This window comes from Nicotiana tabacum, chromosome 3 (genome assembly GCF_000715075.1).
Source record: "Nicotiana tabacum cultivar K326 chromosome 3, ASM71507v2, whole genome shotgun sequence".
NCBI lineage: Eukaryota > Viridiplantae > Streptophyta > Magnoliopsida > Solanales > Solanaceae > Nicotiana > Nicotiana tabacum.
In genome coordinates, this window is record NC_134082.1 from 5,068,123 (window position 1) to 5,080,823 (window position 12,701).

The 12,701-nt window shown below is 32.4% G+C and overlaps 1 protein-coding gene across 1 annotated transcript; it reads right to left on the bottom strand.

The window, feature by feature from the left end:
- Positions 1 to 3,428: 3,428 nt before the first annotated feature.
- On the bottom strand, positions 3,429 to 8,894 carry LOC107773663 (NAC domain-containing protein 21/22-like). Its single transcript, XM_075249109.1, has 4 exons — positions 8,555 to 8,894; positions 5,916 to 6,062; positions 5,675 to 5,793; positions 3,429 to 4,029 (listed from the first exon to the last, which is right to left on the bottom strand). The coding sequence occupies exons 1-4, from the start codon at positions 8,721 to 8,723 to the stop codon at positions 3,574 to 3,576; spliced, it is 891 nt and encodes a 296-aa protein (XP_075105210.1). The 5' UTR covers positions 8,724 to 8,894; the 3' UTR covers positions 3,429 to 3,573.
- Positions 8,895 to 12,701: the final 3,807 nt, after the last annotated feature.

Sequence of the window (12,701 nt, forward strand, 5' to 3'; positions counted from 1 at the left end):
TTATGCTCGGAGGTTCGAACAAGCCTTGCCTTCAACATTATTTTGTTTTTAAGGCATCGTGGGGGTTCGGTATGACCAAAAATTTCCCCCCAAAGTAATTACACTTTTTTAGATTATAGTTTGCCGAGGGTAAATTTTAGAACATGTCAAGAAATTTTAAGGCCTTGTTGTTTTTGTTACGGGTCTCAAACGTCTCCGAGCCGTTTTAATTTGGCCATAGCCTTTTTAGTTCGACTGATGCCCAGTGAGCTTGTCACCCCGAGTTATCCGAACTTGCCTAAGATAACGCTCCCCGAGTGGGGATAGCCGTTGCCTTTAAAATTTGGGCGTTGCCTAATAGGTCTTATGTCCTAGAGCTTTCATAGCCCAGACTGTTCGAGTTTGTTCTCGGACGGTAGTCCCCGAGTGAGAGTGATTGTTCGAACTCGAATTAAGGTGGCCTTTGGGCTCGATACTTTTAGGGGATCGGATGTAGGAAATTTCTTGAGAAATGCAAGAAAATTTTTAAAGGACAAAATGTTTATCTGCAAGGAAGAGACTTCTTTTTATTCTTGTGAATAATAGTTATACATGTGTACATTCTTTGTTCCAGGGCTCGAGCAGTCTATGCAGGCATGGTTCATTTGACCGTTTGGCCCTTACAATAAAGCCTATCGATCAATACCCTTCAATCATGAAGTTTCTTTCCTTGTTAAAGTCGATATCCGAGGGTAATGCCCCCAAGTATTCGAGGTTGATTATAGAGAGAAGCCTCAGATACTGTTGATACAATCTTTGACACTAATTCACGAATGACCTTCTATTATAAGTTAGCACGATGCACTTTTACCTCGTTAAAAACCTTGCCGAAAAACCCATTTGGGACAAAATCGATTCAAGGGAAAAAGAGTGCAACGCGTACTTTCAGACCTCAAAATGTATACCGCTCCTTGTTGGTTACCTATAAGTGTTAGTTCAAAAATAAGTAAAAAGGAATTAATGGGGTCGTACCTTAGCAGTAGTATCGCTTCAAGTGAGTTATGTTCCAGTTATTCGGTAGTCGTTCACTGTTCATTGCCCCGAGTTTGTACGATCTTTTTTCGGTGATCTCGAGAATTTGGTACGACCCTTCCCAGTTCGGCCCTACCTTTCCCTCGTTCAGATACCGAGTGCTTAGTGTGACCTTTCTTAACACTAAGTCCCCGATGTTGAAGTGTTGAAGGTTGGTCCTTCGGTTGCAGTATCTCTTGATCCGCTATTTTTGGGCAGCCAACAAGGGTGGTTTCTCGCCTTTCATCTAATAGTTCCAGGCTCGTACTCATGGCCTCGTCATTCTATTCTTTGGTTGCGTATTGGAACCTGAGACTTGGTTCTCCGGCTTCGACCAGTATTAGAGCTTCGACGCCGTATACCAATAAGAATGGGGTGGCCCTGATACTGGACTTCGAGGTCGTACAGTATGCCCATATGACTTCAAATCGAAAAAATATCAATCGTACCGAATAAATTTACATATGGAAGATATATTTATATATTAAGTTTAAAAATAATAAAGTGCTAAATTTTTCCTTGGGTCTTGAAATTATGAAAATGGTTACAAGCAAAGGCAACAAGTATTCACTAGCAAGACACACAAGGTATTCTAGCGATTATGAGTAACAAACTATAATGTATTGAGTATGTTTCTGTTTACCCTCAAAATCGGATAACAATTGAATTTGTAAGTAGTTTTAAGGATATTGGATTAAATTGATACAAAGCGATAAATTAAATTGCAATTGAAATAAAGTATAATAAAGTAAATTTAAACCACACGAATTGAACAGTTACAGCCTTGGGGGTGAGCCACCCTTGAACAGAATGCGCTTCGATCAGTGTCAAGACACATTTGAATAAGAAGTTAAAGAGAAATAACAGTATATTGCTTCTGAATTATGTATTACAATGTCTTTTACAAGTAATCAGACCCCCTGTAGGAGAGTCCTACTTTAGGTACAATTCTATAAAAGGTAAAAATCTCCTGATTCACTGATTTGCCGGTTACTTATTGATACGTGCCAAGATTCTCGCCGTAATACCCGACCAGTCACGGATATTTCGGCCTTTTGTTATTTTGGTCTTCTGTTGGTTATACTTATATTCTCGAGCTCGTTCGTGGTCAGGGTCGATTCCGGGATTATGGACTCAATGTTCTCGAGGACGGGCATTCTGATCTCGTATTTTGGTTCGACCGAACTCGGGGTCGATCTTCAATCCATCGGTTTCGAGCCCGATCTGTCATGTAGTAGACGAGCCGGATTTCGACCGTATACAATTTTCTTTCGTATGATTTAAATTTATCTTTTTTAATATATAATCCTCTATAGACTTTATTCTTGAGTCCCAACTTAGTTAATATCTTTTCACTCATGTAATTTATATTTTCTTTGTGTTTGCTTAATTTTTTTTACGGTGCTGTAGAATCATTGATCAATCTATACTCTACCATCTTTCATGTTTTCTTAATACATCACCCTTTAAATAGTACTAATGTCTAGAGAAATTTGTTAACTCCTATAAAAGTACATATGTTATTGCATTCTGCTTCTACTAGTGACTTTTACATGTCATTTTAAAAAAATTCCAAAAATTAATCGAGCTGTACCGATACCGAAGAGGCACCGATATAATTGAGACAATTTCGAAAAGTCTAATTTTGGTTATAGCCTATATAATAGAATAATCGAAAATTTAGTATGGAATTTTTTTTATAAAATAACCGACTGAACAGAACCATTGACACCCCTCCTAGAGGTTTCGGATTTGGGCCTTAAACTGAAAAAAATTCTTGATAGAGAGCATTATGCGCTGCGAATCTAGATTAATCGGACGCCTAATTCAGGTACCTAACACCAAATGTGAACCCCCACCCCCATCCACCCACCCTCTCCCCCAAAATGTAGAAGTAAGTACTATGAGAAAAATGTTATTCATCATCCAATATTGTCAATTATACGTTGTGAATGTATCTAATTATTATTGCTAAAGTTTTGTTAATGGGTTTTTATTCTTGAATATTCTTGAAACAAAAAAAAAGTTGGAGTGAACCAGAAGAATCAATTATTAACCCATGAATGTCTTTTCAAATATAAGAAACTCATTAAACTTCAGTAACAAAGAAGGAATCTCTTCTTTATTGTGGAAAACATAACGGAAAGAATATTATGACTATTGCTCATTTACACCAAAAGTCAAAAGTTTAGAAAACAAATTATATGAACAATGGAATATTCAGGACAACCCGGTGCACTAAGCTCCCGTTATGCGGGTGGTCTGGGGAAGGGCCGTACCACAAGGGTCTTTTGTACGCAGTCTTACCCTGCATTTGTACAAGAAGCTGTTTTCACGCCTTAAATCCGTGACCTCCAGATCACATGGAATATCCTTAATATCTTATAAATCTATCGTGCTAGTGAAATAAAAAAGGACCATCCAATCAATCATATCTTATACACAAAAGCAAACACTAAAGTTTGTACATTTTCTGCAAATAATTAAGATTTAATATTTTTTTTCTACAAACATCAATCCAACAAATAATTATGAGTTATAATTTTAAATAAAAACCAAGCTATTTTCATCCTCAAATCTCATATCCCCAATGCATGAATTATGAACTCCTCCATCTTGTAAACTTGAATATTCTTCAAAATTCATGTCATACAAGAACCCAAACTCATCTTCCTTGCCACATTTTGAGTGAACCATTTCATTAGCCAAAACTTTATTTATTTCTTGCGACAACTGAAGATTGCTAGAGTTCTGGTTTTGATGGGCAGAGTTACTCGAGAAATTAGCGGTCGACGTGTAGTAGCCATCGTCATCGCCGTAGTGCAATAATTTAGGCATGGTGGATCCATGGTTGTCCATATTGTTGAGAGGAGATACAACAAATTCTGGAGAAGTGACACTAGCCTCGTACATGTTTTCTGGGCTAAGAATATTGTTGCTATTGTTGTTCATATCATCTTTAGTACCTTTGTGAAATACTCGACATAATACCCAATCTTCCTGTTCAATGATCATAGACAACATAAGTTTAGGTCTTTTAAATGTGAAAATATTATTAAACTGAGTTTAATTCTATATACTAACAATATAAAGAAATTTTTACACTATTAATTCATCTAAAAGATAACTATAGATAACCTTATCGTCCAAAAAGTAGAAATAAGAACTTGAAAATAAATGCAAATGCTATATATATATATATATATATATATATATATATATATATATATATAAAGTTTAGATATATTTAATATATAAATATAAATGCGGAAAAGTTTAATTTATTAACATGTTCTTACATATTAAACTACACTATTTGTGTAGGGGTCGAGAATCAGGATAGAAGTGTAATAAGGAATCGAGCGCCTTTCCTTTCATCCCAGCAGTGGGAGTGTTATTCTCATATTTTCATATTGTTAAATTTCTATTACTGTCTAACGATGATGTGTTTCGGTTTTATTATTGTTGTTGTTGTTACTGCTTTTTTAATTTTTTCACTGCTATATTTTTTTTTATACAGTTGTGATTATGCATGCTTGCTTTAAGTAAGAGGGTCTGTCGGAAATAGCATATTTACCTGCATAAGGTAGGTAAGGCTGCATACTCTTGACTCTCCCTAGACTCTACTTATGAGATTAAACTGGGTATGTTATTGTTATAATTGTAAACTACATTGTTGGTGTACAAAGTCTCTCGTTCTTATGTATGGCTTATAGCTTGTTTGGCCAAGTTTCCAAAATTAGCTTATTTTGAGAAGTGTTTTTTTCTTAAAAGTATTTTTCTCAAAAGTACCTTTAGTGAGAAACAATTTGTATTTGGCTAATTAATTTGAAAAGTATTTCTGAGTAGGAATTAGTATTTGGTCAAGCTTTTAAAAAGTGTTTCTAAGTGTATTTTTTCTTAAAAGTACCTTTTAAAAAAGTACTTCTGGAGAAGAAACTACTTTTTTCTGCTTCTCCTCAAAAGTAGGGGAGGATCGAGCTTATTACACGTGGGTTCCTATGAACCCAGTAGTTTTACACATACCATGTATATATATATAAAAAATTACTAAATATCCATAAATATTTGATTGTGAACCTAGTTACTATTGTATATTTACCTAAGGTCGCTTTAGGAACCCATAAACTTTAAATCATGGATCCGTCTCTGCTCAAAAGCACTTTTTTCTTTCAAAACTTGGCCAAACACTTCAACTTTAATTTTTTTTCAAAAAAGTACTTATAGGATTGGAGAAGCTTGGCCAAACACGCTATTAATCGGGATCTTGCTTAGACACCATCCATTATTTTCACCTATTACTCATTTTCTCGTACCATGCATTGTCTCAAACTCAACTTGGAGGTTTCTTAGAAGTTTCTTACAAGACATTTTTGTCGTCACTTTGTCTCGACAATAATTTGTCAAATTTTAATTTACAGGTTCTGCATTTTAGAACGGCAACTTCAAGTATTAATAATTGGGTTTTCAATTTAATATTTATACATATTTAATGAATTTTATTTACAATGTTTGAGCAAAAGTCACTAGGTTCGGCCGAATCCGTAGTCGGGCTTATACCTCTACCTTGACTTCTACTCTATTCTAGGCTTGAAAGTATTCTCTATGCATGGAAATATAATAAAACAATAAAAGATCGTATTACCTTAGGAGGTATATGAGGATTCTCCAGACGAAATTCATGCATAATCCAGCCAGTTTTAATCCCATTAGGAGCTCTATTCTTGTAAAACACCAAAGTTTTTCTCATGCCTATCAGACCACCTGTTCCAATAACGAAGTCACATACAGTACGTATAAGTGGTCAGTTGAACACCCTTTATCGAAAAATTATATTATATATATAGGTTAAAGTTTATTTATATATTCCTGATTTCGTCACTGACCCGTTCGAGGATCAAGCACAGTTCGATCTTTGCCTGTAGCTTTCCAATAGCCAGAAATTGTTGCCCTATTTGTTCGAAAACCAGTAGCATATTTGCGATCTCGAAAACTGAAGAAGTACCATTCACTGGAGTTTAGCTTTGCCACCTCTAATATAACAAAAGTATATTGTATATAATTAGTCATGTGAAAAAATTGAAATAAATAAATAAATTAAAGGGTGTTAACTTCTTTTTATTGTTGTTAATTGTCTAATTACTTAGATGGTGGGCAGTCCATATGACTTTCATGTCCTCAACTAATAACAATCTTAAATCACTACAAAACTCTTAACACAAGAAAACAAAAAACAAAAAAAACCCCAGTTTGAAGTTTTTTTATTTGATAATTGTAGTTTTCGGGTCAGCTTGCGCTCAATTAATACCACGGGACACCTACTAGCTCATACCAGCACAAATACCGAATAATTTCCACACTAAAATATTATTTTGAAGTATATAGGATTGTAGGCAGAAGCCGAGCTACGGGTTCAGCCGAACCTAATTGCTTTTACTCAAACAATATATTTTATTTTAAGAAATTTATTAAATATATGCAAATATTAAATGTAAAAATTAATCATTAACACATGAAATCATCATTTTAAAATTCAAAAATCATAAAGTTGAAATCCCGGCTCGGCTCTACCAACACCAAGAGCAGAACCAGCAAGAACTAGACTCATTAAAAAAAAGTTATAGACACATGACTTTTCAAAATGATCACACACAGAGAGACTCACATGTATAAGCTTATTATAATAATCAGACACAAAAGGGGCTTTTAAATGAATATTTCTTAAAAGCATATTTGTTTTTTTATCCATTTTTATCCTGTGAAATTGCTAATTTTATAGAGTAGTAGGCTAGTAGCTACTGTATGCAGATGCTACATGTGAACCAAATCCATTGAACCCAAATTTTATCTATTTTTACTTCATTAAAAAAAGGAAAAAAACATTATCATTTTGTTTGAAGTTGGTGTGTCCTCTAACTACCGAGGATTATGGTGGAATGAATAGAATCTCTTCATTTTAATCAGAGTTTTAGGTTCGAGTTCTAAGAATGGAAAGAATCTTGGTCGAGAGCGCTTTCTACTTTAATGAACCTTACGCGGCGAATATATATTAATCAGGACCTAAAGCGAATACTAAAGTATCGGACATCAAATGAAAATAAAAACCAAACAAAAAATTGTGTCCGCTTAACTTAGGAAGGTTCCTTCAAATCAATTTCACTTTCAGGAGAAAATAGAAAGAAGAAAAGAAGTGTGTAAAATAGTTACTCTAATATATATATATATATATATATATATATATATATTATACATTTAATATATATACTATACAAAGAAAAGGAAGATATGCAAAATAGTCTTGTTCGAATTATAAGTGATGCATTATCCAGATAACAAAAAGTCCTTTTTATTAAGAAACTAAATTAATAAATACTATCGAAAAAAGTTAGCAGTTTTTTAGTTTTGCAAAATACTTAAAAAAAAACTACTTTCATATGTGTTTTTCAATTGTTTTTTGCAAAAAGCGATCAAATAACTTTTGTCTTAATGGGGTTTGGTTGAAAAATTTACTGAAAATATTATTGAAGTTTTTTGAAACAAAATCTTCAAACAGTTATGAAAACAATGTCTCGTGATTTTTTAATCAATGGAAAATTAATTTCTTTTTAAATGGAAAAATTAGAATTAATTTGATTTACTGGAGAAAAAGTTAGGGGGTCTGAGGAAAAAAAAAGATAGAAGCAAAAAGTCTTGACTGTTGATTATTAAACTTCCTTCCATAATTTACTGAACCATCGTAAGAATAATTCAAGAAATTCCCATGATAAATTTACAAACTGATTAAAGAGAAAAAAGAAGAAAATTAAAAGAAGACAAAGAACATGAAGAATAACATGTCATGAAATATGGATTATTAGTCGGGTCATTAATTTTGGATACGCAGATGACTAAATAAAAACCGTACATGAAGACGACGGAGAAGAAGAAGAAGAAAACAAAGAACATGAAGATGTACATGTCATGAAATTTGGATAATTAGTCGGGTCAGTAAATTTTAAATACGTATATGATCTAAAAACACAAAGAATGAAGAATTACAAGAAGACTAAGACCATGCCAGAATATTAAACAAGTAGTCGGGTCAGTAAATTTTGAATACCTAGATAACCTAAAAAACATGAAGAAGAAGGAGGAGGAGGAGGAGGAAGAAGAAGAGGAGGATGTACATGTCATGAAATATGCATAATTAATCGGATCAGTAAATTTTAAATACACATATGATCTGAAAAAACACGACGACGACGACGACGACGAAGAAGAAGACGACGAAGAAGAAGAAGAAGAAGAAGAAGAAGAAGAAGAAGAAGAAGAAGAAGAAGAAGAAGAAGAAGAAGAAGAAGAAGAAGAAGAAGAAGAAGAAGAAGAAGAAGAAGAAGAAGAAAAAGAAAAGAATTAAGAAGACGAATAAGAACATGTTATGAAATTTAGACAAATAGTCGGGTCGGTAAATTTTGAATACACAGATAATCTAAAAAACATGATGAAGAAGGAGAAGAAGAAGAAGAATTAAGGAGAAGAAACCTACCAGGAAGTTGCCATGGTTCACAAATATGAAGATCAACTTCCACTAAAGTACCTTTAATAACTTCTTGATTAGCAATTTTCTTGTAAAGATAATCACAAATTAATTCTTCATCACTAGGAAAGAATCTAAATCCTGGTGGCAAACTTGCTCCAATATCTCTTAAACCCATTTTTTTATTTTTTGGAATAATTTAATTTGGTAAGGAAAAAAAAAAGTAGAACTTCAATATAATTTTTTGGATTTGGAAAGAGAAAGGGAATAATTTCTTGTTGAGATTTTGGTTTAATGGAAGATGGAAGTTGGTAGTCTAAAAGAAGATTTCATTTCTTTCATTGATTAATATATTATATATAGAGAAGCAAAGGTATGTATATTTATATATAGGGTAAGGTCCACTTGGAATTTTGTTACATAATTTTAGCAGCTTATGTTTTTTGTATGTAAGTTCGTTATTGTATATTCTTGGAACTTTCATGAAAAACCAAAGTCACAAGAAATCTTCCTTTTTATTGCCATAGTTAAAGGAATAGATCAAGGGATTTAAGTTATACACCCCTACGGGGTCGTTTGGTATGAGGTATAAGAAGGTATAAGGGTGGTATAAAAATTTAATATCACCTTAATATTCTGTTTGGTTAGCAAATCAGGTATAAGTTATCCCGGTGTTAATTTTAACACCGGGATAACTTATACCTTATAGAAGGTGGGGTAATTAGCACCGGTATAACTTATACCTTCTTCTTAGAAATTATACAATTGTCATTCTTAATCCAAGGAAGTGAACATAATACATCTTTCGGGTCTACCAATAATGATGATTGATAATAATAATAATACAAACATCATAATTAAGATTTGAAAACTTTCCGGCCCCATGAATAATACCAATAGTATTTTTAAGAATCAACAAATTTTAGGATTTTAAAATATTTTTAACTGTAAATATTTATAAATTATAGAATTTTCATGTAGTTACTAGATATGTAAAATTTATCTAAGAGATCAAACACTAAATACACCACACACACAAAAAAAAGTGAACTAATTATTGTGTTGCATCTCTATCATACCTTTTAAAGACTGGATAGGGTGATAAAGATGTTAAATTATGTACTTGTTTTATTCCATTTTATGCAAAAAAATTAAAAAAAATCTTATTAGTCCATTTCAAAAATAATACGTCATGTTTGTATTTATAATTTTATTTTTAATTTATCATTTTAACCTTAAATATATACTACTTTATAACCACAAAAATGACGGTAGGTTTAAAATCATATGTTTCAAAAGTTCTTTTTTCTTTTTCAGATTTCGTGTCGAGCTAAATTTTTACCATATAAATTAAAACTAAACGAGTAGTTGAAAATATTATCGGAGGATAATTTAAAGCGAACTTCCTATTTATTAGATAGAGATGATCAGTAAAATTTTGCGATCGATTGTAAATTATTTTAATTTCAAGAGCTTGGATCGAATCGATATATTAAAGGCAAAGGGCAATAATAATGAAAAATCAGGACAAAAAGTATAATATTGTCATTGTCTAATCATTCTCATCACAAATAATTAATAGGATTATATGTATAATAAAGAGTAGAGGTTGACATGGATAGGACTTTGAATTATACTTGAAAAAATAAATATAAATAATAGAGATTACTAATTAGGTTGCGTGGGACAAAAGTTATAATTAAGATCTTTGAGTATCAAAAAGTCAAGATTGCCCTTGTGTCTCTATCCCAAAAGCCACATATTTAATGGCCTATTTAGGACATTTCGCTTAATTTTCGCCGTCATCTAAGAGAGCCTTTCCCCCATAACCTGTTTTTTATAACTCCAAGCAATGCCACGTTCATGAAATAGATATTTAGTAGGCGTTTGGACATAAGAATTTTAAAATTCAGAAAAATGATGAATTTTTTTTGAGTGAAAATAGTATTTGAAATTTAGAGTTATATTTGAATATAAATTTCAGTTTGGGTTATTTTTGAAGTTTTGTGAGTGATTTGAGTAAAAAATTTGAAAAACAGCTTTTTGCAGTTTTTCAAATTTTCGAAAATTTAATGCATCTTCAAGTGAAAATTGGAAATTTTATGAACAAATGCTAATTTCGAAAAAAAAAATTTGGAAAAATCTTCTCCATCAAATTTTATGTCCAAACGAGCACTTAGTCATTCCACCCTTAATTAGATGTTTCGGACTTGAGTATAAAAAAAATCTATTATAGTTCAAATATAATCGGGCTCCAATGCAGGTACCGTACAACGATAAATAAACCCACCAAAAAGAAATAGAAATCTTATTGCCAACGAATATGATATGATAACAATCTCTTCATTTTTAACTAGAAGTTCGTATTTTAATCTAAGTTTTGTAATGAATAAAAAAAAATTTAGCATTACCATCATCCACTAAAGGGTGTGACGGAATGGTAAACCTTATTTTCACACTTTAATCTAATGCTTGGAGTTTGAGCCTCGAGAATAAAGTCCGCTTTGATAGGAAACGCTAAAACCCCCCATGTATAGTGAGTTCTTCATGTACGGCACAAATCTAAATTAGTTAGACTAGACAGTTTCGAACAAGGTTCTCACACACACACACAAACACACACACACACACACATATATATATATATATATATATATATATATATATATTCACAAGAAGTTGAATCTAAAATCTAATACCAGCATGCCTACTTTTATGAAATTATACCTTTGTTTTCTAGGCATTGTCCCTAAAGTTGGAGGCAGAATAAGTCATACTGCTCAGATAGGTTTTAGATGATAAATTGTGTTACAATTAAGTGTAGCATTAGAATTTTCTTTTATTTGGTGTCACAGATGTGAACCAGTGAAACAAGAGTTTTAGCTACTGGTTTGGTAGAACTCAATATTTTAGTCGAAACTCCGTATTTATTTTAAGAAATCTACTGAATACACATAAATCAAGAATATATTGCAGTAAGTTGTTTATTCTAGAATTCAGAACCCATAAACTCAAAATTTTGAATTAAATCTCTTTTCTTCTTAGTTTATCTTGAGAGTACTATAAGTATCATAAAGTCCAACTAACTCATTTAACGTTTTAGAATATAATTGAAGAACAATAGTTATTTCACATATTGCAGGAGAGAGGGAGAACATTGCTATACTACAAAAGGGGTCATCTACTTACTACAATCAAATCACTTATATACGATATACGAACAGTATAAAAGATATTTATACAGTCAGATCATTTATATGATATTCACTCGTGATATCCAAGACAAGTAGCTCTTCCTCCTTTAAAGAATTTTACACGACACAAATTCAAATTAGTCGGAGCCCGAAAACGGACATAAAATTATATTTTGTGTCTGCATGTGTCTATATTTAGAAGTAAAGCTTAAGAAAGAACCATTGCATTTGATGATGGCTATGAAATGGGCATTATGTGATGTCTTTATGTGTTTGTTTTTGTCTTGTACGTTGCATGGCGAGTCATGTGGCAATTAATTGTTACGTAAAACTTACTAATCATTTGTTATATCTCCCATATTTTGTTAAACATAGATTGTTAGATTCTTTATTTACTCTAATCCCACTTCTCACATCATAAGTTCTATAACTACATCCCCCACACTATAAGGGGCGGAGTATCAGTTACGGGTTCGGACGAATCTAATCGCTTTTACTTGAAATAATACTGGATATGTTGTTGTTGTATTATATTTGGATTAGAAATAGTGTAGGTTAAGCTTTTCAAATGTGTTTCCATTCTCTAGACTCACAATTAGTGTAGGCTCTAAAACACGGAATTGGGATCTAAGGCTGGTTTACTGATATACTCAATATTTTTCCCGTATTTTGTCAATGTGGAATTCACATAGGGTTTAACATACACCCCCTTAGGGACTCAGTGTTGCCGCCATTTCTAAAATATGGATCCAACTGAATTCTAGCTGAGGTTTGCCCAACTATTGTTCAAGGTTGCACATGGAATGACTCGAATAGCATATGTAACAATCCAGCCTACTACTGATATTGTTCGTTTTAGGTCTAGGCCAACACGATTAAAACACAACTCATATACACAATATCTTTCATGTATTTTTGTCGATGTGAGATTCGTTTGCATTGTCTTCTATCACTTAATTATA

Coding starts and splice junctions, on each gene's coding strand:
- LOC107773663 (XM_075249109.1), bottom strand. CDS start 8,723: ATGGGTTTAAGAGATATTGGAGCAAGTTTGCCACCAGGATTTAGATTC. Junction 6,063..8,554: donor TGAACCATGGCAACTTCCTG/GTAGGTTTCTTC, acceptor TTGTTATATTAG/AGGTGGCAAAGCTAAACTCC. Junction 5,794..5,915: donor TGTGCTTGATCCTCGAACGG/GTCAGTGACGAA, acceptor TTATTGGAACAG/GTGGTCTGATAGGCATGAGA.